Source organism: Cucurbita pepo, chromosome LG04 (genome assembly GCF_002806865.2).
Source record: "Cucurbita pepo subsp. pepo cultivar mu-cu-16 chromosome LG04, ASM280686v2, whole genome shotgun sequence".
Classification (NCBI taxonomy): Eukaryota; Viridiplantae; Streptophyta; class Magnoliopsida; order Cucurbitales; family Cucurbitaceae; genus Cucurbita; species Cucurbita pepo.
Genome location: NC_036641.1, coordinates 825,529 through 851,924, shown reverse-complemented (window position 1 = coordinate 851,924; position 26,396 = coordinate 825,529). Strand labels below are relative to the sequence as shown.

Below are 26,396 nucleotides of genomic sequence, written 5' to 3'. Positions count from 1 at the left end.
GTCCCGGGAGGAGAAGAAAGGAAAACAATCCACCATTTATAAGGGTGTGGAAACCTTCCCCTAGTAGACACGTTTTAAAACCTTGAAGAAAAACCCGAAAGGAAAAGTTCAAAGAAGACAATATCTACTAGCGGTAGATTTGAGACGTTACAAACAAATATAAATAAATATATTATGGTCTTTGATCATAAGATTTGATTTGATGAATTCAATGATTTAAATTTTTTTACAATGAGGTTATTTTTTCATTTCTTTACTAATTCCAATTAATGCTCTTGATGCACTTTCTAGCAGTGAGTTCAGGAAGCCCGAAAGATATGTCCTGAGCCATTTTCATAAGAGTGTCTCCAAACATTAGCATACCATATTTGACCTAACCTAATAGAGAAGCCTCAATTCATTGGGAGTGTCAAACACACAGCTAGCACCTCAACTATTATCACTAAACTGTCTAAATGACTCTACTACATCTAGTTGTTAAAGTAACTCATAGACCAAGAGACATAAGAAGCTTTACTATAAATTTGAACCCAAACTTACCAATAGGCATTAGGAAGTTAAACTATGACCAAGAGGAATCTAATCTAGCTGTCAAAGTAACTCGTAAGATATCAAATCTTAAGTAGGAAGTTTCAAAGAAGAGAGATCTCGATTCATGGAGAAATTTTGACGATGGTTTTCATATTTGGCTAATAGGTTTTGTTTACGCAGCCAAATTGGGTCAATCAGTACACCCCAAATATCCCTTGTCACAAGGAGATACAAGTTTGAATCATTGGCTCCATTTGTATGGTTGCAAATTAAAGAAAAAAAAAAATCTAAACCATACTTGATATGTGAACTTACTGATCCTCGGAGTATGAACTAACTCATTCTATGACTTCATATATTCAAACTTTTAAATCCTATCTAACAAAAATGTAGATTACTTGAATCCAATAATCATAATCCAAACACCAAGAAAGATGGGAAACAAGTTATTCATTTCAATCAAAGAAAGGAATCATGATCTGATAACCCTTCTCGTCCATCCATCAGAACGAATTGTGTAACTCAAATACGACCACTAAGACCGAGGTTAGATACATCTCCACAACTCTTCAATGAGTATAGAGTCATCCAATGCAGAACAAAAAAGTATGAAAGAAAATAGATCGTGACCATCTACCATGTATTATTCGCTTTCAAATTCAACCGGTTCCTAAGTTTTCACGCTGACCAGAATCAGCCCATACCTCAGTGATGAGCCTTGGCTTCTGCTTTCTTGTGAGATTTAGCCTTCGCCTGCAGTGATTAAGTAGGAATTGAAGTAAAAATTTAAGAACAGACAGGTGAATTTAGAATGACTTCAAAAGAGAGCCACAAATAACATGAAATTTTGAAATCATAATATGATTATAAGTTGAACTGAAATTGAATAGGAATGTCATGGACTATAGATCCTCTTCCCCTTAAAACTCAAGGTTACAGATGGACAAACCTAAGAAGCACGGAAATGGGACATGAATACCGACGTGATAGGACACAACAATACATCAGTTTCTAAGAGACTAGGACACGAACATGTTAGAGGTACGTTCTTTTATTATTATTATTTTAAGATATATGTAAAATTAACGTGAAATACTAAATATACTACACTAAATGGCATAAAAAACATATTCTAAATGGTGAACTTACTGTGAGAAAGAGAACTGACAGCTACCAACAAGTAGTCAATGGTGTTACTTGTTAGGGGTTCAAATTTCACGATTAAATCTTGGGCCTTTTTTTAAAATTCAAAATTTTCCAAGCCATGTTCGAAATTAAAACAAAAAACAAAAAAAAAAAGTCTTGTAAAATAGCATGTTGGACACATGTCCAAAGCATGTTTGAACGTATCCGTGTACAACATGTGTCTGACACGGACACTCGGTCTAAAACAAAGTATCTATGCTTCATAATAGGCGACCTATTGACTAATCCTGTTAGTAAATAAGACAACAGCAACAGATACAAAAGATGCTACACCAATTTTATCGAAAACAAAATCCATATAGAAACTTATAAGCCCTATATGAATAGAATATAAAATGGTAAATCATCAAACAATTAATTTCCGCTCCCTTTTCAAATGTGCACAAGTTATGACTTGTGACTAACAATCCCACAGTCAAGTTGAAGGTTATCTACATTTAAACTTTTAAGATAGCATATAACATGTTGGGTTCTATCAAACCTCAAGTTGAAATAAACTATAAATTGGATCTTCAGTTGAATAAAAATAAGAGAATAAATCATTGGTCGTCATTAAGTACATTAATGGAAATTAATAAATATAGTCCAAGACCACGCATAGTTTATTTCAAGCATTCTTACTAAGGTTCAAAAACCAAACTTGAAGTTTCAATTTCAAAAAATAGTTTCCTTCTAATATCATTTTCAATCCAACCCAACTGAACCATCAAGTTCAAAGAAATTCAACAGACCAATAAGAACAATTAATACTTTCATGGCATTAGACCAATCCATCTAGTTTAATAGGTTTATGAATTATGTTGTAAAATATAGATAGTTGCTTCAAGAAAAACGTTTAAAATTTAAATTTCAATATGATAAAATTAATGGTAACCTGTTGTGAAATAATCAGTAAACAACAAAACAAAAATATTGAAACAAAAAACACAACAATTACATCATGCATAATGTGATAGGAGAATAAATCCTAAATTCTAAGGCCCATTTTAATATATATATTTTTATTTTTATTTTTATTTTAAAATTGAGCTTGTTTTCCATCATTTCTCTACAATGAGTTTCATATTTCTTTAAAAAAAACATTTGAATATTTAGAAAAATTCTAAAAATAAAAACAAGTTATTGAAAACAGTTTTTTTTAGTTTCCATAACGTGGTCTGGTTTTTTTAGAGCATTTGTAAAAAGTAGATAACAAAACAAGGAAAAAAAAACCCAAAAGTAGTAATGTTGTGTATTCTTAGTTCTCAAAAACCAAAAACCAAAAACCAAATGGTTAACAATCGGGGCCTAAGAAATCAATATTCTAGTTTTTTTTTAAAAAAAAAAAAACTAAATTTCACTCCATGATGACTAAATCTTGAGATACAGACACTTGAATGGAAGTGGAGGATCCACAGAAACTTAGATGCTCTTTTCTTTTTTTCGGTACTCTCCTTAGATAGTAAGGCACAGACTTGGGGATAAAATACAAGAAAAATATCCAAACTCATCTTTATCATCTTCATAGTGACTTCTTCCTCACTAAGAGATTGAGACATTAAATCACCTTTTTACATCATGCGCTTTTGTTTCTACTTTATGGAACTTCTGCTTTCAAGGTATGAGTTTCTTCAACAAGAATAAGTGGTGCTTTTGGGCATCTTGAAGGAGGGGGAAGTATTCGACAAATTGTTGAAAAGATCTTATCAAACCTACTAGAGAAGGTTCTAGGGCAGTTTATTCTTTCTAGAAAGTATTCCTCTTTTGATATTCATGCCAACTAGATGGTTCTTTTTCTAACTCCCTTCACTTGATAGGAGATTTTTTCCTCCCTACACTTTCTTACTCTACTTTCCTAATTGAAAAAAGGCTAAATTATTCAAAATGCCCCTAAACTTAGAAGTTTGTTTCATTTAAAAAGTTTCGCTTCCATCCATCCTCACCTTTAACATTGATTTCGAAACTCCCTGAACAATTTTACCACTGAGATGGAATCGACATGACAGGCACTGTCAAACTGGCCTTTCGATATCCTGACAATTCACTTTTCAAGCTACATTACCGCTCATTTCTTAACTCACAAGCACATCAGTGATTATACCTAGTGGTTAGTACCACGTTTTCTGTGCAGTTTTTAAAAGTCAATTTCCAAAATTCGTTTCAAAGATAAAATTATTCAAGTGCATATGTGAATCAATTTAAAGGACAAAGGTAGAGGTGATACTTTTTCTTCGACCACTACAATAGAAGTGAACCTCTTAAAAGTACAAGGATGTACTTTAACCTAACCTCAAAGTTTAGAAGCATTTTGAACAACTTAGCCTTGAAAAAACATTAAGATTAAAAACGAACAAGTTTTTGACGTATGACTGCGTACTTTCCCAGAAATTAAGACCCAAATAATGCATATACACTAAAAATTTATTCTATATCTTGAATGCGACAATAATTTGCAGATAGCACTCGACACTCTTGGCAGGGAAGAGCAATCAGAAATGATAATATAGACCCTACAAACATTCAAACCAGAAAGGCAATCCGACTTCGATGAGCCTAAGTTTTGAAGCGGAAAAACAAACAATATGAAAAGAAGGAAACGGAATCAACAAACCTGAAGGTACTTGAGCTTGAGGCTTCCGTAGACAAGTCCAACAGAGAAAGCCGAAGCACGAGCAACCTGCCAAGGATCAAAACCGTTGAATTTATCATTTTTTCCATTATAAAATCTCAAATCACATTCCACATATAGCATTTCAAAATGCGAAATTCAACCTAATCTCTAGTCGAAAATTTTCAAGGAAACCGATCGGAAACAAAAACTGAACATACGTACCAAAGCGAGGGTGCTGGTTCCTGAATAAGGCCCAGGAGGAAGCGCCATGGAAAGGACTTTCCGAAGGTAAATGGAGAAGAAGAAGAAAGAGATGCGCTAGCAGTAGAACCAGAAGCCGATTTTGAGAATAGAGGAGCCCTAGGAATCAAAAGATTAAACAACTCTCCAATTCCCTCACTGACCGTCAAGGATTTAATCCACTGCGGCGTGGTACATGTGAAATCGCTTCTTTTAATAAAAAAAACATAAAATTGCACCAACTAGTCCTCAACTAAATATTTATTGCACTCATACCCTTAAATTAAAAATATTTATCAATCAATCCTTTTACATTTTGTAATTATTATAATCATGTTTATGAAATTTTAATTTGATCTCCTTATTGCGCAACTAAATTATTAAGAAAAAAAAAAAAAAAAAAAAAAAAAAAAAAAAAAAAAAAAAAAAAAAAAAAAAAAAAAAAAAAAAAAAAAACTCAAAGCAAGGTAATGAGAGGTTATGTTCAAAGTGTACAATATCATATCATTGTGGAGAGTCGTGTTCATTTAACTTGTAAATGTAGACATGATTTTAGTACAATAACACTCTTTTGGGACATTTATTCTAATCTAATGAATAAGTCAAACATAAACGGATTCTTCTATATTTGGAATTTAAAAAGAGTTCCGAAATTAGGATAGGTATATCTCGATATATCCTACTAGTAAGTTCTATCATTGGCTTTCACTTGTCTTAGGGGTGCACTCTAGCACTGAGCTAGCCCATCGTGCAACGTCGATCTATCATTGGCTTTCACTGGTCTTAGGGGTGCACTTTAGCACTGAGCTAGCCCATCGTGCGGCTCTCACACTAAGGCCCGTACATAATTAAAGGAGCCATCCTACTGGTAAGTTTTATTATTGGCTTTCACTGGTCCTAGGGGTACACTTTAGCACTGAGCTAGCCCATGTGCGGTCCTCACACTAAGGTCCGTATATAATTAAAGGAGCCATTAAAAGGTGACCCACAGATGGGAGCACAAAAAAATGGTAAAATGTAAAAGCTTTTGTCAAAACTGGACGATCTCTCCCATTTGGTCCTATTGTTGACAAGAATCCAGAGTCAATGCTCAAACCGATTGGAAGGAAGAAAGAACAAAAAAGCCGTCAAGAACTTCACACATTTCAACAAAAAAGAGGGAATCGAAAGCGATCAAGAAATTCACATCCACAGCAAAACTAAAGGCCGGCGAGATCCAGCAATGGAGTTCGTCACCCTGTCCGTTGCCGGCGGGGGTTTCTGTCTGATCGGCGCATGGGAGGCACTCTCTCCTTTGAAGTCCATTTCCGATTCCGATTCAAATCCATCTTCCTCTCTCAACACTGCCCGACCTCCATCTCAATCTCCGCCGTCGACCGTCAAAATCGCTTCATCTTCATCATTTCCGTCGTTCATTTTCATCTTCGTTCTCTCATTGCTCGTCATCTTAAACTCCCTCGTTTCATTTTTCGATGCGATTAATTCGAGCGACCGAGTCGGTTCGACCCTCCAGTTACCAGTTCTAGCCGTTGCTTCTCTTTTCTTTCTCTATTCGATTCTCGGTATTTTGGTTAACATCAATGAATCGGTTCATCTTCCTTCAACAATTCTCAGTTTAATCGCGTTATTCGCTTTTGTGGAAGAGTTTTTGTTGTTCTACCTGCAAAGGAAAGACACCAGTGGAATCGAGAATCGGTACTTCGATCTCTTGCTTGTCCCTATTACAACTTGTGTTTTCGCTACAATTTTCGAATTGAACTCCCCCAAATTGAATTCCCCCAAAATTGTTCGTGGGGTTGGGTTGATTCTGCAGGGGACATGGTTTTTACAAATGGGGTTGTCTTTTTTCACCAATTTGATAACTGATGGGTGCTCTTTGCACCTAAAGAGCAGAGGAAATTACACTATAAAATGCAAGGGACACCCTGAATATCACAGAGCCAGAGCAATTGCTACACTTCAGTTCAATTGCCATCTTGCTCTTCTAGTGACATTGGTGGTTGGTGTATATTCAATCATCAATTACAGAAATGGAGGCACCGGAAATTTTTCACAGTACCGGCCGATCGGGGTGGAGATGCTGCCATTTGAGTTTCAGGGCCAGTTCACTTTGGATTCTGATGATGATCCAAGTGAAGAAAGCAATTTGGGGAAGAGGAAACAAGCAGTGGTCGATCTGGGCGTGAATGGTCATGATGTTCATCAATGAGGTAAATTCCATTGGACATTTTGGTTTATAATTGTTCGAGCATGATTAGTTTAGACTGCAAATGTTGTGATTAACTTGTATCAAATGGTTGAGATACCTCTCTGTGGTGCTGATTTAGTTTTTGTTTTATCATGATCAAGAAATAGAAACAAGTTTTGCTAATCTTGTGTTCATTTCTTTAGAACTAAATGCATACTGAAAGTCAAGCTTTGTGCCATTTCTTGTTCCATTCAATGCTTTAAAAGGCTTAGACTCGAGATTTTTCGCATCGAAGTTTATGTGCCCTTATGAGAATATGTTGAGTTTTGAAGTCTTTATGCCTCATGAAATGTTAGAGAATCATATTAATTTGTTGTTTGTTCTTATTGAATATCAAAGTTCATGTTTGTAATGTTAATAGTATGATCAATGATCGTTAGGTATAGTAATACCTGATTATATATTCTTATTTGGATTGAGGCTCATGCATCGTAGTCATACTATCTCGAAGATTATGTCTTGGATCGTGAGGAAAAAGAACGTCATGGTTGCTTTTAGCCTTTTATTTCGGATTGCTTTTGGGTTCATTTTGATAATTCGAGTGCTTTCTTTTAGTTCCGGAAACGGTGGATTATAGGACTCTTCTACCTGCAAAACGTAGGACTAGGAGATGAGAACATGGTTATTGGAATCCTCTATGTGAGATCCCACGTCAGTTGAAGAGGAGAACGAAGTATTGTTTTATAAGGGTGTGGAAACCTCTGCCTACCAGACACATTTTAAAACCTTGTGAGACACGTTTTAAAACCTTGTGGGAAAGTCTGGAAGGGAAAGCATAAAGAGGACAATATCTGCTAGCGGTAGGCTTGGTCTGTTCCAAATGGTATCAGAGCCAAGCATCGGGCGGTGGGCTAGCGAGGACGCTGGCCTCCAAGGGGGGTGGGGATTGTGACCACATTGGTTGGAGAGGAGAACGAAAGGGCAATATCTGCTAGCGGTGGACTTGGGCTGTTATAAATAGTGGTTAGCTATCTTATAAGTTCTCTGTAGTGATCGAAAGCTTCTTTCAACTGTTGAAATGCCTACCCCACATTAGTATCACAACTACCAGTTAAGTAGCAAGTTAACCAACCCGAGCATAACTCTGTTGGTTAAAACATTATACTCTTTATCAAAAGGTGAGCTAGGTTCGAAGTTCGAAACCGTGAACAGTGAACAGAAAAACTAGTTAGAACCTCACTCCACAATTCCATTCAAACTCATGAAGTTTGATTCAAATTCAATATTGTGTTTCTTCTTCACTGATCCTTTTTCTGCAACATTTACACCAAATCACATACAATACAAAGCTCAACCCACTGCAAAATGCTAACAACCAATAATACTTGTCCAACCTAGCTTTGCTCATGTCATCCGAAAACCAGTTCGGCCTCCCATCCGAACTTGTCAATAACTCCACGATTGATATCATTATCGCACTGCAAAAGCTCCCGACACCGAACACGCTGTTGTACAGCGCAAATGCTGTCGTTCTCATGCTCACGGGAACCTCTGAGTAGAAGAACTCTTGCATCCCTACCACTGTAAAGATGTCTGAAACTCCTAATATTATGTACTGAGGCAACAGCCAGAAGATACTAAGTGGCGCATACGATAATGACGATGTGGTTTTAGTCATCGTCAACCTCTTGGCTTCGACGAGGGCAGCGAGGATCATGGCAATGGTAGAGAGGAACATGCCAATGCCCATCCTCTGCATGACAGTGATGCCCTTTTCAGTGCGGGTGAAGAGGCGGGTTATCGGGATCAAAACGTTGTCGTACAACGGCATGAGGAGGATTATGGAGATGGTGATGGAGCTCTGGAGGGTGGCGGGCGGGATCTTGAAGTTGGCGCCGATGTTCCGCTCCATTGTCATGCCTTGCTTGGTGAAGAAGGTAGCTGGTTGTTGGAATATTACAGCGAACATTAGAAGCAATGTCCAAATTGGTAGCAGCCGCAAAATCAGCTTCACCTTGTCGGCCACACATAATCTTTCTTTTGGAATCATGTTGCTGTTTTCTTCCATGGATTTCATGGCTCCTGAGCTTTCATGGCAGAGTGGCTTGCTCTCTTGCAGCCTGCAAAATGTCATATAATCAGCTTCATATTCATCCTTTAGCTCACTCATCAAGTTCTTCCCGGGTTCATTTTCAAAGATTTTTTACACAAAATTAAGGACGGGTTAAACCGAAAGAAAAAATAGACAAAAATGTATAGGTAAGTTGAGGAGTTTTTTTTTTTGGTCGATCTACTCGCCCTTTTTGATCCCGGTCATCTTTTCTAATGCTATGTCAAATCATCACCTGTTGATTAGTCAACACGTATCACGTCAACAATTAAGAAACTGTTTGTGAGATCCAACATCGGTTGTGGAGGAGGGCGAAACATTCTTTATAAGGGTGTGGAAACCTTTCCTTAGAAGTGATGCGTTTTAAAAATCTTAAAGGAAAGCTCGAAAGGGAAATCTCAAAGAGAACAATATCTGTTAGCAGTGAGTTTGAACTGTTACAGTTGGTATCAGAGCTCTAGGTTATAGATTCTGTAGACTAGCCTAGGCTTGACATGTTCCAATGACTCACATCGATTGGGAAATGAGTGCCAGCGAGGACACTGGGTCCCGAAAAGGGTAGATTGTAAGATCTCACATCGGTTTGGGAGAAGAACGAAACATTCTTTATAAGAGTGTAGAAATCTCTCTCTAGAAGATGTGTTTTAAAAACCTTAAAGGGAAGCCCGATAGGAAAAACCCAAAGAAGACAATATCTACTAGCAGTATGCTCAGTTACACGGTTGCTAACGCCACAAAAACTAAGAGTTAAAAACTCATTTGATAATTTGCTCACAGTTTTTCAAACAAGTTTTTCACCTTCCTTACAAACACATTTGAATTTCACACGAGTTCTAAAAACGAAATCAAAATTTTAAAAAGATGGGCAATAAAATTTAAGAAAAATAACAAAGAGAGATATAGAGATGTTCTTACTCAAACTCAACATCATCACGAGGCTTGTTCTTAGACAAGGCAACAACATTTGTAGCACAAACGAGCCTAGAAGCTGAGGCTTTGACAAGCTCCACCACCATGATCACAAGCCCTCTCTTCACAACCCCATCCTCTTCCTCCTCTATCTTATACTGATAAATCTTAGTGCCACAAGCAAAAACCGCCACAGAACAAACCATGGCGCCCATGGGGATGGCGAACCCTATCACCCAACCAAATGTGTCTTGAATGTAGGACATGACCGTCACACCAAGGAGGCAGCCACTACACACTCCAAAGTACCACCATTGGAAGAACAAGCTCTTCTTCTTCTTCTTCTTCTTCGGCTTCTGCTCGGAGGAGGACGGTGTTTTGGCCGTGTCAGTCGGAAGTTCGACAACGTCGTGGTCGAGCTGGTCCGCGCCAAAGGCTTGGAGAGATGGGTTGTATCCGCCTTGGCCAAGCGAGATGAGGTAGAGAGACGAGAATAGGAAGGAGGAGGTTGTGTTTGCTGGTGACCATGATCGTGCTAATGCTGTTGATGTTAGAGCAACTAACCCCTGCATAAAATTTGATCCATCATATTATACGATAAATCTAATCACTTAAAAAAGTTACCCACCTCAACATTACCAATTAAGGGTTTAAATTATACAAAACATGTTACCCGATCAAGAAGGTTTATAGGTTCAAATCTCCACCCGACATAATATTAAACTCAAAACAATAATAATAATAATAAATCTTTATGGCCAAAATTAAAGGTGGGGGAAAAAGGCAAAGCACTTATTGTTATGAAAAGAGAGTTAATATCATTGGACAAAATTGGCTAAAGATTGCATCCCCTATTCTTAGCCATCACAATAATAACAAAAGCAGAACCTGATTATTATTTATTTATTTATTTATTTATTTATTATTATTATTATTTAATTTTAGAAGTTAAAACTAGAAGCAAAATTGTGGAAGGTCCCAATAAAGTTTTTATGTATCATATTTAACGTTTTATTTCTTAAAACTTAATTATTATTATTTTTTTTTAATTTTCAACCAAATTTAAAGAAAAATAGCGATTTTTGAAGTATATTGATCATTAAGTAATATCAATGGTAAAACTCGAACAAATCCGACCCATTTTGAATTTTAACCGCTCACCTTGTATTTAAAAATTTTAATTTCAGTCGAATTAGTTAACATATTAATAATTTCTCTTGAGAGAGCTAATGAGTCATCTTGAGTGTTCGAAAACTCGATGTCTCAATAAGGGTTATTATTAATGTTTTAATCCGACACAATTCAATCCACAAACACCCCTAAACCAACTCAACTCCCACATCGATGGGGAAGAAAGGTAAACCTCTCCCTAGCAGGCAGAGACAGTTTAAATAAGATAATATTAATTAGCAGTGAACTTAGCAATTTTTAAAAGGTAAGTGATGGTACCATGACGTAAAGAAAAGCAGAGGCTAAAATGGTGGAATAACGATCCCAATAAGAATCAGCGAGCGGCGCCACCAGCAGCGGCAGCATGGAAGTGAAGCCACACCAGGTGTTCACGGTCTTAGCCGCCGCCGAGTTCCCCATCTTCATCACCTCTGTTAGATACGTCACCATGTTCGACGCCACCCCTTTGAACACGAATCTCTCCATCCCCGACACCACTGCGCCGCCAACCACCGTCATAACCTCAATAACACTTCAAAATAAATAAATAACTTTTAAAATACCTATGAGAAGAATACACGCTCCACTCAGCCTTGGTCTCCGCCGCAGCCCTCCTCCTCCTCCTCCTCCTCCTCCTCCCGACATGGCGGCGCACAGCTTGAGCTCGAGCTCGGAAGTTGCAAGAGAATTGGCGGTGGAAAAAAACAGAGACAGAGATAGCAAAGAAGGCTACGAAAACACTCACAACTCCAACCTATAAATCCCCATCTTTTTTTACCCAAAAATAAATCCTTTTTTTTTTTTTTTAATGGTTAAAAACTTTATTAACTGTTTAAATTTCTTATTTATGTTTATAAATTTTAAAACATTTAAAAATTAATTTATTTAAAAAGATTAATTAATAACAAAATTTTATTTTTAAAAAGATATAATATAAATTTATTATTTAACAAAATATTTTTTATTCGAACGAAAAAAACAATATGCAAAAATAAATAAATAAATAAAAATGGAAATATTGTTCTAATAAGATAAAGATAAGATCATATCATTCTTTTTCTTTGTTTCATGCATATATATATATATACACGTCATATTCAAATTTCTTGACTTTGATTATTAGGATGCATCACCACGTGCCATGTCACCTGCCACGTGGACCCTTTGAGGTGGGTTGTTCCTTGCTTTGTCACCAACTCTTGATGAATCTACATTTCCAATGCCTATTTTGATCATTTATTAGTAGAAAGTTTAGGTACGAATTAATATGAATTAGAGAGAATTTTTTTTTATTAATTTAAGTGATTTTTTTTTTTTTTTTTTTTTTTTAATTAGGTGATAATTTTTCCTACTAGGAATTAAGAATAATTTTATTCCAATGATTTGGAATTAATTTTAACCTAAATTAATAAAAATATTCTTAAGATGTTCTCTATAAAATATTTTTAAAATTTTTAAAATCTATAAAATAAAATAAAAATTACTCAATAGAAAATACTTTTAAACTTTTTATCAGTGTTTCAAAAATATTCTTCAATTTTTTTTAAAGTTTGATTAATATAGTTTTCTTAAAAAGTTAAAAATTACATTTATCGTTAGTATTATATTTAAAAGAAATATTTTCGAAGTTTTAAAATTAATATTAACGCTATTTACTTTTCAAATTTTTTTTATGATCAATAATATAGACGAAAATCGTAAAGTTTTATAGATTATTTTCAAACTTTTTAATATTATTCTTAAAAATATAATTCATAAATATTTTTTAAACGTGTACTACCCCTAAAAGTATTTTTAAATTTCTTTTTTAATAAGTTTAAAATGTGTTTTGTAGGTTATTTTAAAATAAAATACTTATATCAATAATAAAACTTTTTAAAACTCACAAATATTTTTAAACAAATGATTTTTTTTTAATTATAACAAAATATTTTAAATTACACATGTTAATATAGTCTTATTGAATATATTTTTTGTTATGGTATACAGTTGCTGAATGAAAATTAAGCGAATAGTCAGGTGAGTTCGAGATATTAAATGATTTTTTTTTTCTAATACACAAAAGTTTTAGCAAATGGGTATATGGGTTTGGGATATTGTTCTAAACAAACAAATTTTTTCACCACAATTACCATAAAACGCGTCGTTTCGGACCAAACCCTCCAATTTTTACCTAAAAAATGATGTTAAAAAAACGGATGGATTAGAAATGAAGATTACTTGTAATGTTTTTGGGCACACGAGAAACTCAGGCAGGCACACACATTGCACACATAAAAAACACAAGGCTTTTTTAATGCAAAAAACAATAGATTTAAAGAGAGAGGTGGTTTAATGAGATGGAATTCACTTTCATTTTTGTGATGGGTGCTTCCACCAATCAAACCTCTAATGGAAAATCTTTATGAGAAAAAGGATTAAAGATAAAAAAAAATTAATAATCCGACACGTGTATATTTTGTTCGTGGAAAAGTTTAGATTAAAAATTATCTAATAAGTCTATGAAATTTGAACTTTGAGTCTTAACACATCGATAATTAAAATAAAGTCTTTTTCATAATCGCACTGATAGTGTCAGCACTCACTTCCCAACGAGCCTATTTATTCTTGTTGTGTCGCCTACGAAGCAATAGTCCTAGTCTTAGGTCCTAACGAGCCTATTTATTCTTGTTGTGTCGCCTACGAAGCAATAGTCCTAGTCTTAGGTCTCTAGAAAAGTTTTAGAAAATGGACGTTGGATACTTTTAATTAATTAATTTATTAATGAACACAGGTAAAAGTGAATGTAACCGTAATTGCAAGAAATATTATTAAAACATTGAAATTATAAATATAATTATAAAGCAACGAAAATGAAATTCGCCTAATCTTCTTGCAAGGAATTGTTCGGTTAATTTGGGACAAATAAAGAATTGAAACATATTAAACTATAAATTGGGGCAGGGCCGCGCGAACGCAGGCCCCCACTGACACAAATTATGACGTAGGCTCTGCTACTGTGAGCAGACCTTGTGCGGGCGCCCCTCCCCAATGTGCAATGGAGGTCACCGACCCAGGTTATGAGCCCTCTTGATCGCTCATGTACCCCGTCCAGGTAAGTAAACAAAACGAAACTCCTCCAATTCTATTTATACACGGTCCCAGCATCTCATCTTTCCATCCTCTTCGATGTGGGACAAAATTTGAAATAATTTGTTTTACACCCTTTTGGAAAGGTATTCAAGTAGGATGTTCGTGGGTTGAGTTATGCCTCGACATATTTTTTAAACTCAACTCAATTATTTGGATTATATACTCTTATTTAATTCAACCAATCTTATTAAATAATGAACTCAATCTAATTAATCATAAATTTTTTAGTTAAGTTGGTTCGAGTTATTTATATTGTTTATTCGAATTTTTTTTAAATGAAAGTGAAATGTTAGTCCGTAAAACATCTATTTATTTATTTATTTACACACGTTTAATTAAAATTTATATTCTAATTTATAATAAGAATAGTCTGAAATTATTTTAAAGAGTTTTTGAATAGATAATAAAAATTGTACAAGTAACTACAACTGTATTTTTAAAAATAACTATAAATTTGAGTTTGTTCGATTCAACACAGTCTAGTTTTAAGAAAAACATGAACCGACTCAATTTACAAAATTGTACTTGGTTCAACCTAAATAAGTTTATAACTCAACGCAAATAATATTAATATTAGACCGTTAACTTAAATAATATACTAAAGATAGTTATTAGTTGAACCTTTGTGTCTGGTTAAAATGCACTAATGACTTTATATAATACTAAATTATAAATAAAATAATTAAAATTATTATAAAAAATTAAACAATTAATTACGAGACTTTATAACATAAATCTTAATAATCTTCCCTTTACTCTAAATCTAGTGAGACATATATCTTAGAGTATAATCTAAACCGAACATGCTCTCTTATTTATTCTACAGAAGTGCAAACATGTCTCGTAATAACAGACATTCTAGAAGACCCTCAAACATTTAGCTAAATAATATTTTTATATAGATTAAAAAATTGATCCATTTTGGTCGCTACCACAATATTTTTATTTTTTTTATGATTTTATATACCTTGATGTTTTCTGATTTTCTTAATATTTTCACTATTATCGTAATAATAATAAAAAGGGGCTAAAATGGATGTTTTTTTAATTAATTTGAGTTAAGGAATAAAAATGGATTAATTAAATTAAAATTTTAGTTTTAATTAATATCTAATATATGTGAATATATTAAAGGTAAAAAGAGAAAATATATTTGATTTTAAGAGTTGAAATTAATATTTAAGTGAATAATTATATTAAATATTAATATATAATTATATTAAAATAAAAATATATATTCGATTGAAATTAATTTAATATATGTTATATAGTCAAAGGAGGAAAAAATCTTTTTAGCTTTGTTGATTTGACTTGACCTGACCGTTTGGAGAAACATTTTGGACACGGAAGAAAAGGTTAATACAACTACCGATTTGGACAATTTATAACATTTAAGGTTGGTTTTAAGATAAGTAACTGACATTGGCTCACCGGCTCTAATCTCAATTTTCTAAATGGATTAAATATCGTAGGTGAGACTAGATCGCGTGAACCTAAATTTTGAAACATCTAGCCAATGCAAACTTAGGAGCACCAAGTTGAGTCAACTATAAGTGAGCTTACTGTTAGAACTCGTGCAAGTTTGGTTGGATGAATTGATTGATGCACGAATAACACGTAACTTGTAACTTACCTATAGTTAGGTCTAGAGGTATGTATATGAGTCGTTGTATGTGTAGATAAATACTATACATCCAATCCTACCCGAAGGAAAAAAAGTAAAACTCGCTAAACTGTTATAAAATATCATGTGGTTGTATTTTTTCGGCCCTGAAGAGTGATTTAAATAAAATATTTATTAAAATACATTATATTTTATTATAGTTTAAATTAAAAATATATTTTACTTTTAAAATACATTATTTTAAATTTGGCTAAAAATGTCGGAGTCCTTAGAAATAATACAGTCTCCGGAGAAGAGCCTCCGTTTATGAGAAAGAAGACTTTTCTTCCAAGTTTCACCTCCGAATCGGCCGGCGTCATTATAGGGATCTGAAGATTGCTTGGAGGTCGGAATCCATGGCCGATCACCATCACGACCATCAGAGGCCTCACCGTCTCTCGATTCCGCCGCGCGACGGTGAAGTATCTACTGCGTCCTCTCGTCCTTCTTTCCCTCTCTTCCCCTATTCTTCTTTAACCCCTACGCCCACTCCCTCCAAGAGCCGCCTCTATCCGAAATCCTCCAGCAAAAGCTCAATTTCATTTCTGTTTTTGCTTCTCTTTTCGCTTCGATCACTCTATTCTCTCCTCCCATTCCTCCGCTCTTCCCCTTCTTTCTCTCTCTTCCCCTTTTCTTTCTTGGTTTCTCTCTTGTCCTTACTTCTTACTCTCTTTTTCTCTCTTTTTACCAGTTCTTCTTCCTCTTCCAACTTCCAATTTCAAAATTCCAAGCAGAATCGAGGAATTTTCTCTCTGTCTTCGATTTCGCACTCGCAGCTGAAAACTCTGGTTGCTAAGTCAATTCTGCTTGCCGTCGTCTTTCTTCTTCGATTTCAAGCGCTGTTGTACTGTGGAACAGCGGCGATGATTCTTGCTGAACTGACCGGGAACGTGGCGGCTCGATTCATGGTCGAAGGACGGAATCAGATTACTATGAATGATCGGTCTCGAAGTCGATCCTCTGAGGTTCGTGGATTTCTGTCCTTGTTTTTTGGCTTGTTTCTGTTGTCGATCAGTTGGGACCGAATTGATTGCTTCCCTTTTGCAATTTCGTTCATTGATAAATATGGATTTTCTGTTGTTCCAAGAGAGAATTGCATGACAATTTGGCCTATGTTGCTTCCATTTCTTTCTGGATTTTTGGGTTATTATGAGCGGATTTCGATGAAGTGGGGAACTATCAGGCAATTAGGTCAGAAACGAGTTAGATTGATTTCACTGTTCTTCACGACGGTTATCCTTTTTGTGCCTGCTGTAATTAGTATGTTCATGTTTGAAGCGGAGGGGAAGAGTGTTTCCTTTGGAAATCTGGCATGGCCTCTTGCAAACACTGTTGTTTTTGGGGTGCTTTTGAATGAAAATTATAGTGATGATAAACTAGTCAGTTCAAAAGATTTTAGGACTGAATTTCTAGTCACTTTTGTTTGTACTGTTATACTGGAATTGCTGTATTTTCCTGAGCTCTCCCTCTGGGGATTGTTGTTCTGTGGATTACTACTGTATGTGGCGGTACGAGATTTGGATCCTGTTTACCTGAACTATCTCGAGCTTGGGGTTGAGTCGTCTGCTTCGATTACGACAATGGTTATGAAACCTATTCATCACATTCTTAGCGAGCGGAAGTCTCGTAAAATTGCTCTTTTCCTCTTGATCAACACTGGCTATATGGTTGTTGAATTTGTTGCTGGTTTTATGAGCAATAGTCTTGGGCTGATATCAGATGCTTGCCATATGTTGTTTGATTGTGCTGCTTTGGCTATTGGACTGTATGCTTCGTATATTTCACGTTTGCCTGCGAACAATCGATTCAACTATGGTCGAGGGAGATTTGAGATTCTTTCTGGTTATGCTAATGCTGTTTTCCTGGTTTTGGTCGGGGCGCTCATTGTATTGGAGTCGTTCGAGCGAATTTTGGACCCACAGGAGATATCTACTAACAGCTTATTGACTGTTTCCATTGGAGGACTGGTTGTGAATATAGTAGGTTTGGTATTCTTTCATGAAGAGCATCATCATGCCCATGGTGGATTAGGATCATGCTCGCATTCACATTCTCATATGAACTCGCACTCGTGCGCAGACTCTCACCGTCATGACAAGCATGAACATGATAGCTGTAGGAAGCATGAGAATCAGATCTCTGTTACCGAGGAATGTCGTGAAAGTTCAGTTACTGTCCATCGTGAACACAGTCATGTCGAAGTTTGTAGTGAGAGTCACCTCAGTAACCATCATGATTGTCATCAAGATCACAACCATACGAACCATCATGATCTTGATCATGTTCATCACCACGAACATTCTCACCATCATTATGAACATGACCAACACAGCCATCTTTCTCAGGTCGAAACCAATATGCCGAAGATCGTTTCTCATGGTGTTTCAGAAAGTTCACATAGACAGCCTGCTGAGATGAAGGTGCATCAGAAGAAGCACCACCATCACCACATTGACCACAACATGGAAGGGATATTTTTACATGTATTGGCCGACACCATGGGAAGCGTCGGCGTCGTTATATCAACCCTTTTGATCGAATACAAGGGATGGGTAGTTGCCGATCCAGCTTGTTCCATATTTATTTCTATAATGATCATTGCTTCAGTTATTCCATTACTCAGAAACTCTGCTGAAATCTTGCTTCAACGAGTTCCTAGGGCGCACGAGCAGGATCTAAAAGAGGCTGTGAATGAAATTATGAAGATACAAGGAGTCCAATATGTTCAGAACCTGCACGTTTGGAGTTTCACTAACACCGACGTTGTGGGAACGCTCCAGCTTCATGTTTCAACCGAAACTGACAAGATTTCTACAAAGGCAAAGGTCGAACAGATACTGCATGATGCTGGAATCAATGACTTGACATTGCAACTGGAGTATGATCCGCAAGTATCTTGACAAGCTTCCTTTCGACATTGTTTTCGTCATCTCGTGTGATTATTGGACGATCTGGTTGCTCGTGATACTCATAATTACAATGCCAGCTGATGGACTTATACCGACACGGACAGAGTCGAGTAAATTATCCATCCCTCTTCTAGCTCTGAAAATGAATGTGAAGATCCTGAATTGGTTCATCTTGTCAAGCTCAAGGAGGAGATATAGTTCATGTTAGGCAGAACCAGAGAGTGATGGCTCTTTGTTGGATCCCTGTTCTACACTATTATACTGACTCAAATGGTAGATTGTATTTTGCAGGATGTACAGGAAGAACACGAAATACTCATAATTATCTTTCGGTCAATCGAGTCAACAAGAGCGTAGCTCAAAGGTTCGAATCTGCATACTTGTTAATCGGTTTAGGATCTCAAGTTAAATTTGTATTTTAAATGATAATCTTTTTAACTCTAAATTTCTTCAGAGTTTTGAAACTTGTTCCATATTATCTAGCCTCTAATAATTATGAAAATATTTGATTTTTTAATTAGATTTGATAAGAAATCATTATAAAGGGAAAGTAGATGTAGATCATCATCTAAACTCATTTTTTAATTCTCTTTTACAAATATAACATTTTTTTACTCATAATCTTCCACAACATTTTAAGAGTATTTACGTATTAAAGAGTTGACCAACTCTTCATACATTTATTACATCGTGCTAAATCAACCAAAGTCTATTGAATACGCTAAACTCAAATTAAAATATGCTACAATTTAATCAACAATTTCAACCCGGGAGACTAAAATATTTATTATGTTTAATATCTCACCCCATAATTATTGAACTAAAAAAATTAAGAAAAAAAATAAATATGATAATATCTCGACGATTTAATGTATTATACAACTGTCTTGAAGTTCAAAAGTTTAAATTTATATTATACATTGTCGAACAAATTTTTTTTTTTTTTTTGAGACTTCTGAGGCATAAAAGTTTTTATTTTTTTGAATAACTTAAAGTTTTAAGTTCAATTCTTAAATTTTAAAGCCATTTAAACTAAAAAAGAAAATAATAATAATACTTAAAAAATTAAGTTTCTAATAACCTTAGCTGGGATTTTGTCACCCAAAATACCTTTTAATCGTTCAATTTTGCAAGTTTCTAATAATATCTTTAAACTAAAATTTTTTTTAAAAAAGGTTAAAAAAATAGTTTTATTATTTTGGATGGAAAATGTTAATACTTTATCTCAGCTTAAACTTTTAAAATGGTTCAGAAAATATCATTTTATTTTAAAAATACCCTTAAATTTTAAAATACTTTCCAACATTTTTAGAAACTTCAAAAATACATTTTAATTTTAAAAAAATAAAAAAATTTATTACTATGAATACCCTATTTCAAAAGTAACTTTCAAAAATAACGTTAAAAATTTGGAGTAATCTATGAGGATAGTATAGTATTAGTGCTACTTTACATTTTCAGCAGTATTTTTTAAATATAATACCCTTTTAAAATAAAACTTTAAGAGGTTTTTGAAACACGGTTAAAAGTTGGTATTTTTTTAAAAGTAATATACAAAATTTAGAGTTAGAGGTAATTATATTATTTAACTTTTAAAATATTTAAGAAGTATTTGGATTCCAATAATTTTAAAAAATTTATGTTTAGATATATTAATAAAATCTTAAAAAAAAAAATAGTTAAAGAAAAAAAATAAATGAGTTAATTTTGATTTTTAATGATTAAAATGTAATATTAAAATTTGAATTTTTTAAATTAGGTTAGTAGAACATGGTGTTTATATTAATCTAATATGATTTTTTTTATTTATAAATTATTAATGAATATTATATTAAAAAATGAAAAATTTAAATTAACTATTTTTCTAAAACAATAATAAACATGAAAAAAAAAAAAAAATGGAGATCCCATCAAATTCTCGTATAATGAATGAAATAGATATTATCAATTACGTAACGTACGGCAGCGTTGCTTTGATTTCAGATCTGTTCTTCTACGAACTAAAATTTAAAAAAAGTGAAGAAGATTGGGATTTGGAACGTCACTTCACTTTTCTTCTTCCTTACTCAACCAAGATCAAATCCACCAATTCTGAGCGCTTTTTTCAATCGATTTGCAGTCAAATGCGGAGCTTCAATCGTTAACCTAAAACCTGCAGATTTGAAGCACAGGATCTAGGTTTTTTTTTTTTTTTTTTTTTTTTTTTTTTTTTTTTTTNCTCACTATGGAGAGCTCGGAGAAGGTGGTTGCTGTTATCATGGTCGGCGGTCCAACTAAAGGTACGAACGGAATTTCGCTTTTCCGATTTGTTTTCTTGTGATTCGAAAAAGTTCTCTTCTGTTTGACTACTTGATTTTATTGTTTGTGTGTTTTTCTGCAGGTACTAGATTTCGGCCTCTTTCATTCAATACTCCGAAGCCTCTCTTCCCTCTGGCTGGTCAACCGATGGTTCATCATCCTATTTCTGCTTGCAAACGGGTTAGATTTTCGCCTGATTGAAAGTGAAACAGTTGTGGTGTTAGTTTTCTGCTGAATCTTGATTCTTGCTTAGTCCGGATGTGAACTTACATGATGAACATTGAATTGTGGAGTGTTTGTAGATACCGAATTTAGCTCAAATTTTTCTTATTGGATTTTATGAGGAGAGGGAATTTGCTCTTTACGTTTCTTCATTGTCCAATGAGTTGAGACTGCCAGTGAGGTGACTGCTGCTAATCCAATGAACTTGAGTTAGTTATCGCTCGTAATTGTATCGTTCTGAGGTGGTAGAGCTTGTTTGATTGTGTTTGGCCTTAGGTACTTGAAGGAGGATAAACCACATGGCTCGGCAGGAGGAATTTATTACTTCAGAGATATTATCTTGGAAGACAGCCCGGTTTGTAATCTTTGCTCTGTCTGTTACTCATGTCCTGTCCTGTCCTGTCCTGTTGTATGGAGTTGTATGGAGCTGTAGGACCGTCTTAGCGCTTCTCAGTCTGCGAGGAATGAACTTCTTTGTGTATAATTCTTAGCTAAAATACTAAGTTTGATCTTTAAGATCTTAGATTATGTAATTAGTTCATGTAATTTTTCTAAAATCTAACATGTAACTTTAAATTTTGTGTCTAACAAGTTCCTACTATTAGTTTATGATCGTGTGGTGATATGTCAAACATAATCTTTATAATGAGAATATGTTAGATACAAAGTTAGAACATTTAGGAAATCGTAGCCATCATGGGTTCGCCAAATGGTCATAAGGGCCTTAGAAAAAGAAGAGGGAATGAGTTGAGTTTATGGTGGCCTTCTATCTATGATTTAATATCCTACACAAATCAACTAAATATTTAGAAACTTATTAGAAAATTTCTAAATAACATAAACTAAATAGACACAACCAATTTCACGGTATAGACGCATTTGACCTCCCCTCTATGCTCTATGTTAATGATTATGATTCCTCTGGCATTATGACATTTTCTACTGCGATTTAAGTTCTCACGTGTTTGGTTATGTTTTGCAGTCTTACATTTTTCTATTAAATTGTGATGTTTGCTGCAATTTTCCGCTTCCAGACATGCTTGGTGAGTTTCATAACTTGTAATCTTTTGTAGGAACCGATTTTTTCTCCTCTGCTGTTTACTTGAATATTCATAGTAAAGTGGTGTTCTTATTTTCTACCCTACAGAGGCACATAAGAGATACGGTGGGATGGGAACTATATTAGTAAACAAGGTCGGTACATGATTTATGGCCTTCAAAAGAACATGTTATGAAGCTAAAAAGTAACACATGCTGTAACATTATATTTATTTTAGTGCAGTATGTTGGATTTATGCTCGTATTTGACTCCCCGTACAGGTTTCTGCCGAATCTGCTAATCAGTTTGGTGCACTGGTTGCTGATCCGGTCACGAATGAGCTGTTGCATTACACAGAGAAACCTGAGACTTTTGTACGACGTGCTGCGTTTTTTTTTTATTTTTTTAAAGTTTATCAAACCTAATCAGTTGTCCAAGTTCTTCAATACCTATGTTCTTAAAGACTGATTTTTCATTAATTGCAGGTGAGTGATTTAATAAACTGTGGTGTATATGTATTTACCTCGGAAATTTTTGGTGTCATTCAAGATGTCTCGATTCATCGGGAAGGCAGAGGTTGTAGCAGTGTAAACTGATGCCATACTTTTTTAACTTTATTTTAACTCTTGTATTTACAAAATTTTGCAGAATACATATAGTTTCCCCAATATTTTTTAGAATGCTAAATATCGAGTATCAATTATTTTTATTCATTGCAGCAAATCTACGACGTGTCTCCAGCTTTGAAGCTCTACAATCTGCGACAAGGTTAGCTACTCACCACATCGTCTGTTTTTGCCTACAAATTTTGAAAATCTCTCAATGTTATACAAAAATGTAATACCCAATATGCACATTGTTAGATGTTTTAAAAAAAATTGTTTGATTTGGGTGTCGATGATCAGTTTCATGTTTATAAACTCTTACTAGTTAGATTTTGAGTACATGAGTTAGCTTTTTAATTATAATTCTCTACGATAGTTTCTTAACAGATCTTGCTTTTGTAACCTTTTCTTTTCCATTATATTTCTTTCAACAGGAACCTGCCAACAGACTTTGTGAGATTAGATCAAGATATTTTATCCCCCCTTGCTGGAAAGAAACGCTTATATACATATGAGACCATGGAATTTTGGGAACAAATCAAGACTCCAGGGTAGAGCAACCACTTTGGCATTCATCGTCTCCCGACCTTTCGGGCCTTTTCTCTGTTGTAGTTATTTGTAACTTATTATATTATTCCAAGCCTTCTGAATCTTTATTAACATTGCAGGATGTCTTTGAAGTGTTCGGGCCTTTATCTTGCTCAGTTTCAATTAACCTCTCCCCATCTTTTGGCTGGTGGAAATGGTACCAGGACTGCTACTATTATTGGCGATGTCTACATACATCCATCAGCAAAAGTACATCCCACTGCAAAGGTAATTTCTTCTCAATCAATAAGCTTATCCATATATATATATATATATATATATATATATATATTTTCATTTTACTTTGCTAGTTCAATATTAGTTCCAAAGTTCATTATTACACTTATCTTCTGTTTACTTGGTCTTCTCATCTCATCCTTATTCAGTTTTTCTTACAACTCTTGTTTCCGAAACCGGTGCGCTTCTCCAAAAAACCAAATTAGAGTGCCACCCTACAGAAGCAAGACATTTTAACTAAGGCGCACATGCCTTAGTGCATTTTGGCTGAATTTAAAGAAGTTGTAGAGAAATTAAAATTATCTTTTTAAAACCTTGTTTTCTCTAAAGAATCTTTCAAAAGACCTCTAATTCTTTTTTAAAAAAACTTTTTCATTAACTCTTGTATGTAATAAAAAAATCATCTCAATTTTTCTATTGTATGCCTTGGGAATTTTCTTTCGTTGCCTCAGCCTTAAGCCGCCGAGGACTACTTTAATTTAAACAACACTGCTTGTATCTAATAAATGAAATTTGATTTCTTATTGGTGTATTTTCACATCAATGCCTAGTAAGAAAATTATCATAATTATAACTAATTTATTGGCAATACTATTGCATTATAATTAACTTCGTACTTTCATGGAACTTCACACTCTATTTCTCAGTTCTTCTATTAAAGAAGTTATTTAACATGGCTGAATGTTGCCGCACTTTTACACTATTAAATGTTCGCAAGGAAGTTAAATATATATATCTTTTCTACATCTTTAGGTAACTATATTGTGGTGGCTACCATGAATAAGTCTTGTTTATAATGGTAGTTTCTCGGTCTTCTTTTGACCCACTCTGAACTGCCCTTCTGAACAGATTGGTCCCAATGTCTCTATTTCTGCTAATGTTCGCGTGGCTGCTGGTGTGAGGCTTATAAATTGCATCATCTTGGATGATGTTGAAATTATGGTAATGAAACAATTTAGCTATCATGGATAACAATAATACGACATTTCTTTCACATTAAAATTAGAAAATCATGCCATTCTCTTTGACAGGAAAATGCTGTTGTCATAAATTCTATTGTTGGATGGAAGTCATCAATCGGGAAATGGTCACGTGTCCAGGCAAGTACAGTAAACTTAATACTATCCTGTTCTTATGTTTTCAGTCTACTTTGCGTTCTTTAGATGGTTAATCTAAACATTAAACATTGAAAGTAGTGTCTTTGAGTCGATGAACAGTTCCTTTTCTCAGTAGCTTGTCTTCATTTATTTATTTTCCAGATCTTGTTGGCTTCATTTGGACCCTGCAACTTTTTAATCCATTTGGTGAATCTTTTTATGTTTCTTTTAGCCTCATTAAGAGGATCTGAACTTCATTTTCCTAAAAACTAGATCATTTATAAGAACATGACAAGAAAAATGATGTTCCTCTTTTCAAGGCTTCTTGATCAAAAGGTTAGAGGTTTGAATCCTTCCACTAAAAAGAAAAAACGAATTTAGTGCTTTTAAACTCGAAGGCTGAGTTGTGTACTGAACTTATTTGGTTCAGGCAAACGGGGACTACAATGATAAGCTTGGAATTACAATCCTCGGTACGTATCCTCGACTTGTTGTACTATTTTCTTACTAATTTTTCTCACTAAGAGCTCGGTTTATGGACGAAAAAAATCGGTATCCAACTGAGGCTTGTGGATTTGAAATCAAAGTGGGCAATATGGAAATTTTGGTGTGTTTTACAGGTGAAGCTGTGATTGTTGAAGACGAAGTTGTGGTTACAAACAGCATAGTCCTCCCAAATAAAACCCTCAACCTTAGCGTACTTGAGGAGATTATTTTATAACCCATTCACCGTTCTCTTCTCTTTCTCTGTACTAAAATTACAAACAATTTTTCCACTCCATGGGTCTGACTTCAGGCCACTGGTTCATTAGTTTCTTAACCTCCAGAATTTCAATTTGCCATATATATTGAGTTCTATCCTATATATTATTATTGCAACATGTTTTGATATCAATATCAGTGACTGCCAATTTCCCTCTTTTTTCATATGATTTTAAGCCTTCTCTCTTTCTCTCTCTCCCTATTTTTGTATGCAAGTAGTTTCTTTCCAGATCATTCTCCATACACCACCTCGACTTCATTTTTTATTTTAATCATGTCGTTGTTAAATATATACATATATATATATATAATTGGTCATTATACGTTGTTTGTATATATATATTCGTGGTCCCATGTACATTATATATATTCTAACGGTTTAAGCACGCTATTAATATATATTGTCATATTTGAACTCTTTTTTGAACTTTTCTTCAAAATTTCATAGTTAAAATAAAAAAAAAAAAAACTATCTAGAAACTTCTTAAAGTTCCTAATTATCTTTGTAAATAGATATTTAAAAGAGAATATATTAGTACTTAACATTTAACATTTTTTTTAAGTCAAAATAAATGCTGAGATTTGTTTGGGCTTCAAAGATCTCTATGTGTATAAGTAGGAAGTGTGTCTTATGAAGGGAGCAAGTTAGAAAAAGTGAGTGAAGTCAAAAAGTAGTAGTGTGAGAAAATATTCTCTCTATACTCTCTATCTTTGTACTTACTCAAACTCTCTCTTTCAAATATCGGGACACGAATTTTTTTTTTTTTTTTTTAATTCTAACGAAGAACCATTAAAGTTATAAGATGGCTTATCCATTCAGTTAGGCTCGAATACATAGATTTAGAGTAGATTTACGATGCAAATTTATGGTACCACAATACATAGATAATCCGAAAACAG

General features: G+C 34.4%; 4 protein-coding genes, 1 long non-coding RNA gene and 1 other non-coding gene across 8 annotated transcripts; 3 read left to right on the top strand and 3 right to left on the bottom strand.

Moving 5' to 3' along the window:
- Nucleotides 1-964: 964 nt before the first annotated feature.
- On the bottom strand, nt 965-4,740 carry LOC111793527. The gene is made up of 3 exons (XR_002814942.1): nt 4,550-4,740; nt 4,328-4,393; nt 965-1,284 (listed from the first exon to the last, which is right to left on the bottom strand). It is a non-coding gene; the product is annotated as an uncharacterized LOC111793527 (long non-coding RNA).
- An 833-nt stretch (nt 4,741-5,573) lies between these two features.
- Nucleotides 5,574-6,993, top strand: LOC111793525. Its single transcript, XM_023675450.1, has one exon. The coding sequence runs from the start codon at nt 5,790-5,792 to the stop codon at nt 6,774-6,776; it is 987 nt and encodes a 328-aa protein (XP_023531218.1). The 5' UTR covers nt 5,574-5,789; the 3' UTR covers nt 6,777-6,993.
- A 987-nt stretch (nt 6,994-7,980) lies between these two features.
- LOC111793524 (protein NRT1/ PTR FAMILY 5.8-like) lies at nt 7,981-11,644 on the bottom strand. The gene is made up of 4 exons (XM_023675449.1): nt 11,508-11,644; nt 11,224-11,441; nt 9,781-10,340; nt 7,981-8,875 (listed from the first exon to the last, which is right to left on the bottom strand). The coding sequence occupies exons 1-4, from the start codon at nt 11,587-11,589 to the stop codon at nt 8,035-8,037; spliced, it is 1,701 nt and encodes a 566-aa protein (XP_023531217.1). The 5' UTR covers nt 11,590-11,644; the 3' UTR covers nt 7,981-8,034.
- Nucleotides 11,645-13,882: 2,238 nt separating this feature from the next.
- LOC111794141 lies at nt 13,883-14,046 on the bottom strand. Its single transcript, XR_002815034.1, has one exon. It is a non-coding gene; the product is annotated as a U1 spliceosomal RNA (small nuclear RNA).
- Nucleotides 14,047-15,964: 1,918 nt separating this feature from the next.
- On the top strand, nt 15,965-19,025 carry LOC111793170 (zinc transporter 5-like). 2 transcript variants are annotated; one of them, XM_023674942.1, is made up of 2 exons: nt 15,965-16,156; nt 16,431-19,025. In XM_023674942.1, the coding sequence occupies exon 2, from the start codon at nt 16,603-16,605 to the stop codon at nt 18,637-18,639; it is 2,037 nt and encodes a 678-aa protein (XP_023530710.1). In that variant the 5' UTR covers nt 15,965-16,156; nt 16,431-16,602; the 3' UTR covers nt 18,640-19,025. The 2 variants fall into 2 exon arrangements, with proteins under 2 accessions (XP_023530710.1, XP_023530709.1); XM_023674941.1 differs by having other exon boundaries at nt 15,965-19,025.
- A 1,580-nt stretch (nt 19,026-20,605) lies between these two features.
- LOC111793171 (mannose-1-phosphate guanyltransferase alpha-like) lies at nt 20,606-25,663 on the top strand. Of its 2 annotated transcripts, XM_023674943.1 has the most exons (16): nt 20,606-20,927; nt 21,029-21,126; nt 21,249-21,349; nt 21,445-21,523; nt 22,151-22,211; nt 22,316-22,362; nt 22,489-22,581; nt 22,693-22,783; nt 22,927-22,975; nt 23,247-23,363; nt 23,481-23,628; nt 24,487-24,579; nt 24,669-24,737; nt 25,008-25,070; nt 25,165-25,207; nt 25,355-25,663. In XM_023674943.1, the coding sequence occupies exons 1-16, from the start codon at nt 20,873-20,875 to the stop codon at nt 25,453-25,455; spliced, it is 1,308 nt and encodes a 435-aa protein (XP_023530711.1). In that variant the 5' UTR covers nt 20,606-20,872; the 3' UTR covers nt 25,456-25,663. The 2 variants fall into 2 exon arrangements, with proteins under 2 accessions (XP_023530711.1, XP_023530712.1); XM_023674944.1 differs by lacking the exon at nt 25,008-25,070 and having other exon boundaries at nt 20,609-20,927.
- The last annotated feature ends 733 nt before the right edge of the window (nt 25,664-26,396 follow it).